General features: G+C 24.0%; 1 protein-coding gene across 1 annotated transcript in view; it reads right to left on the reverse strand.

Annotated features, from left to right (window-relative positions):
- The window catches only part of LOC123005413, a 17,435-nt gene extending 16,116 nt beyond the window's left edge, over positions 1 to 1,319 (reverse strand). The window contains exons 1-2 of the mRNA XM_044399146.1: positions 1,202 to 1,319; positions 1,074 to 1,158 (exon numbers count right to left, since the gene is read on the reverse strand). Of these exons, the coding sequence (XP_044255081.1) occupies positions 1,074 to 1,158; positions 1,202 to 1,269 (153 nt within the window). The 5' untranslated portion in view covers positions 1,270 to 1,319. The remainder of the gene's footprint in view (positions 1 to 1,073; positions 1,159 to 1,201) is intronic.
- Positions 1,320 to 1,536: the final 217 nt, after the last annotated feature.

The raw sequence follows: 1,536 nt of genomic DNA on the forward strand, positions 1-1,536 counted from the left end.
TTGCTTTATTTTGGCCTAAAATTGAAATCTAAGCAATTATTTTTATAAAATATATTAATTTAGAATTATTTCTATGTTAAAATCGACCAAAATTTAATTGAAAATAGCCCAAATTACTTTATTTTGGAAGAAAACTCTTGTTTAAGCATTTATTTTCTTGAAATACATTGATTTAGGGTGATTTCTGGATTAGAATTGAACCAAATCGATTGAAAATAACACAAATTACTTTATTTTTTATATTTTTTACATTTTTTTGGAATTGAATCAAAATTGTTTGGAATTATATTATTTGGAAATATGTGTTTGGAATTATTAAAATTATTATTGCAGTTTTTTGGAATTACTTGAATTATTTGTAAATTACTAGAATTATTTATACTCGTAAATTACTGAAATTATTTGTAAGTTACTGGAATTATTTTTTAATTTTTATTTGGAATTATTGGAAATAATTTTTTTGAAAATTATTTTAAGTTTGTGAGAACTGTCGGAATCAATTTTAGATTACAGGAATCATTTTGTTAAAAAATATACAAGTTCACAATAATAAAATGTAGAAACGACAAAATTACAAGAATTATTTTGAAATTACAAAAATTAAATTAGAATTACGACAAATATTAAGTTGCAATTACAATCTGAAAACAGTGAAATTACGATGTTTGATTGAATTTTGAAAATACTGGAATTTCAGTGGATTTTTTTGGAATTATAATAGATTTAGTTAAACACATTTTTTCGTACTGTTCAAAGTTATGTTAAAACTATACAAGTTTAAAACAATAAAAAATAGAAATTTAAGCAATTATTTTTATAAAATATATTAATTTCGAATTATTTCTGTGTTTAAATCGACCAAAATTGGATTGAAAATAGCCCAAATTACTTTATTTTGGAAGAAAACTCTTGTTTAAGCATTTATTTTGTTGAAATACTTGATTTCTGGCTTAAAATTGAGTTAAATTGATTGGAAATAGCACAAATTGCTTTATTTTGGCCTGAAATTTGAATTTAATCAATTATTTTTCTACAATACATTGATTCAGAATAATTTTAATTAAAATTTGTACCAATTTATCCTCGCCGGCATCGGCCCCAATCCAAATCTCCTCGGGGGGAATCACACGCACGAATTTGTCGTAGGGCTCATGGGCACTAAATTTCAATTATTTGAATTGTAGAATTGTAAAAAACTCACGTTTTTGTGAATTGGGGCTCGGGCCATCTGTAATGGTTCCGATAAGTGGAGACGAAACATTGTGCCATTTTCACGGAAATTTACAAAAAAAAACGTCAATTTTACTGTCAAAATTTTTAATTCGTCTACAGTCTGATTGTTACAATAATTAGTTTATTAGAATAAATAATTTATTAAGTTAATTATGTACAAACGGTGCTTGAATCTAAGCATATCAATTTAAAAAAAAAAAACTTCTTTTCTATCTTAAGGACTTTTCATTTTTCTGTATTCGGGTTTTTTTTTAAGTTATTTACTTTTTTAGGAATAAAAAACTGTTTTATTTATTAAAATTA

The sequence above is a fragment of the Tribolium madens genome, unplaced genomic scaffold (assembly GCF_015345945.1).
Source record: "Tribolium madens isolate multiple individuals breed KSU strain unplaced genomic scaffold, Tmad_KSU_1.1 Scaffold_20;HRSCAF=117;Tcas5.2_LG4, whole genome shotgun sequence".
Classification (NCBI taxonomy): Eukaryota; Metazoa; Arthropoda; class Insecta; order Coleoptera; family Tenebrionidae; genus Tribolium; species Tribolium madens.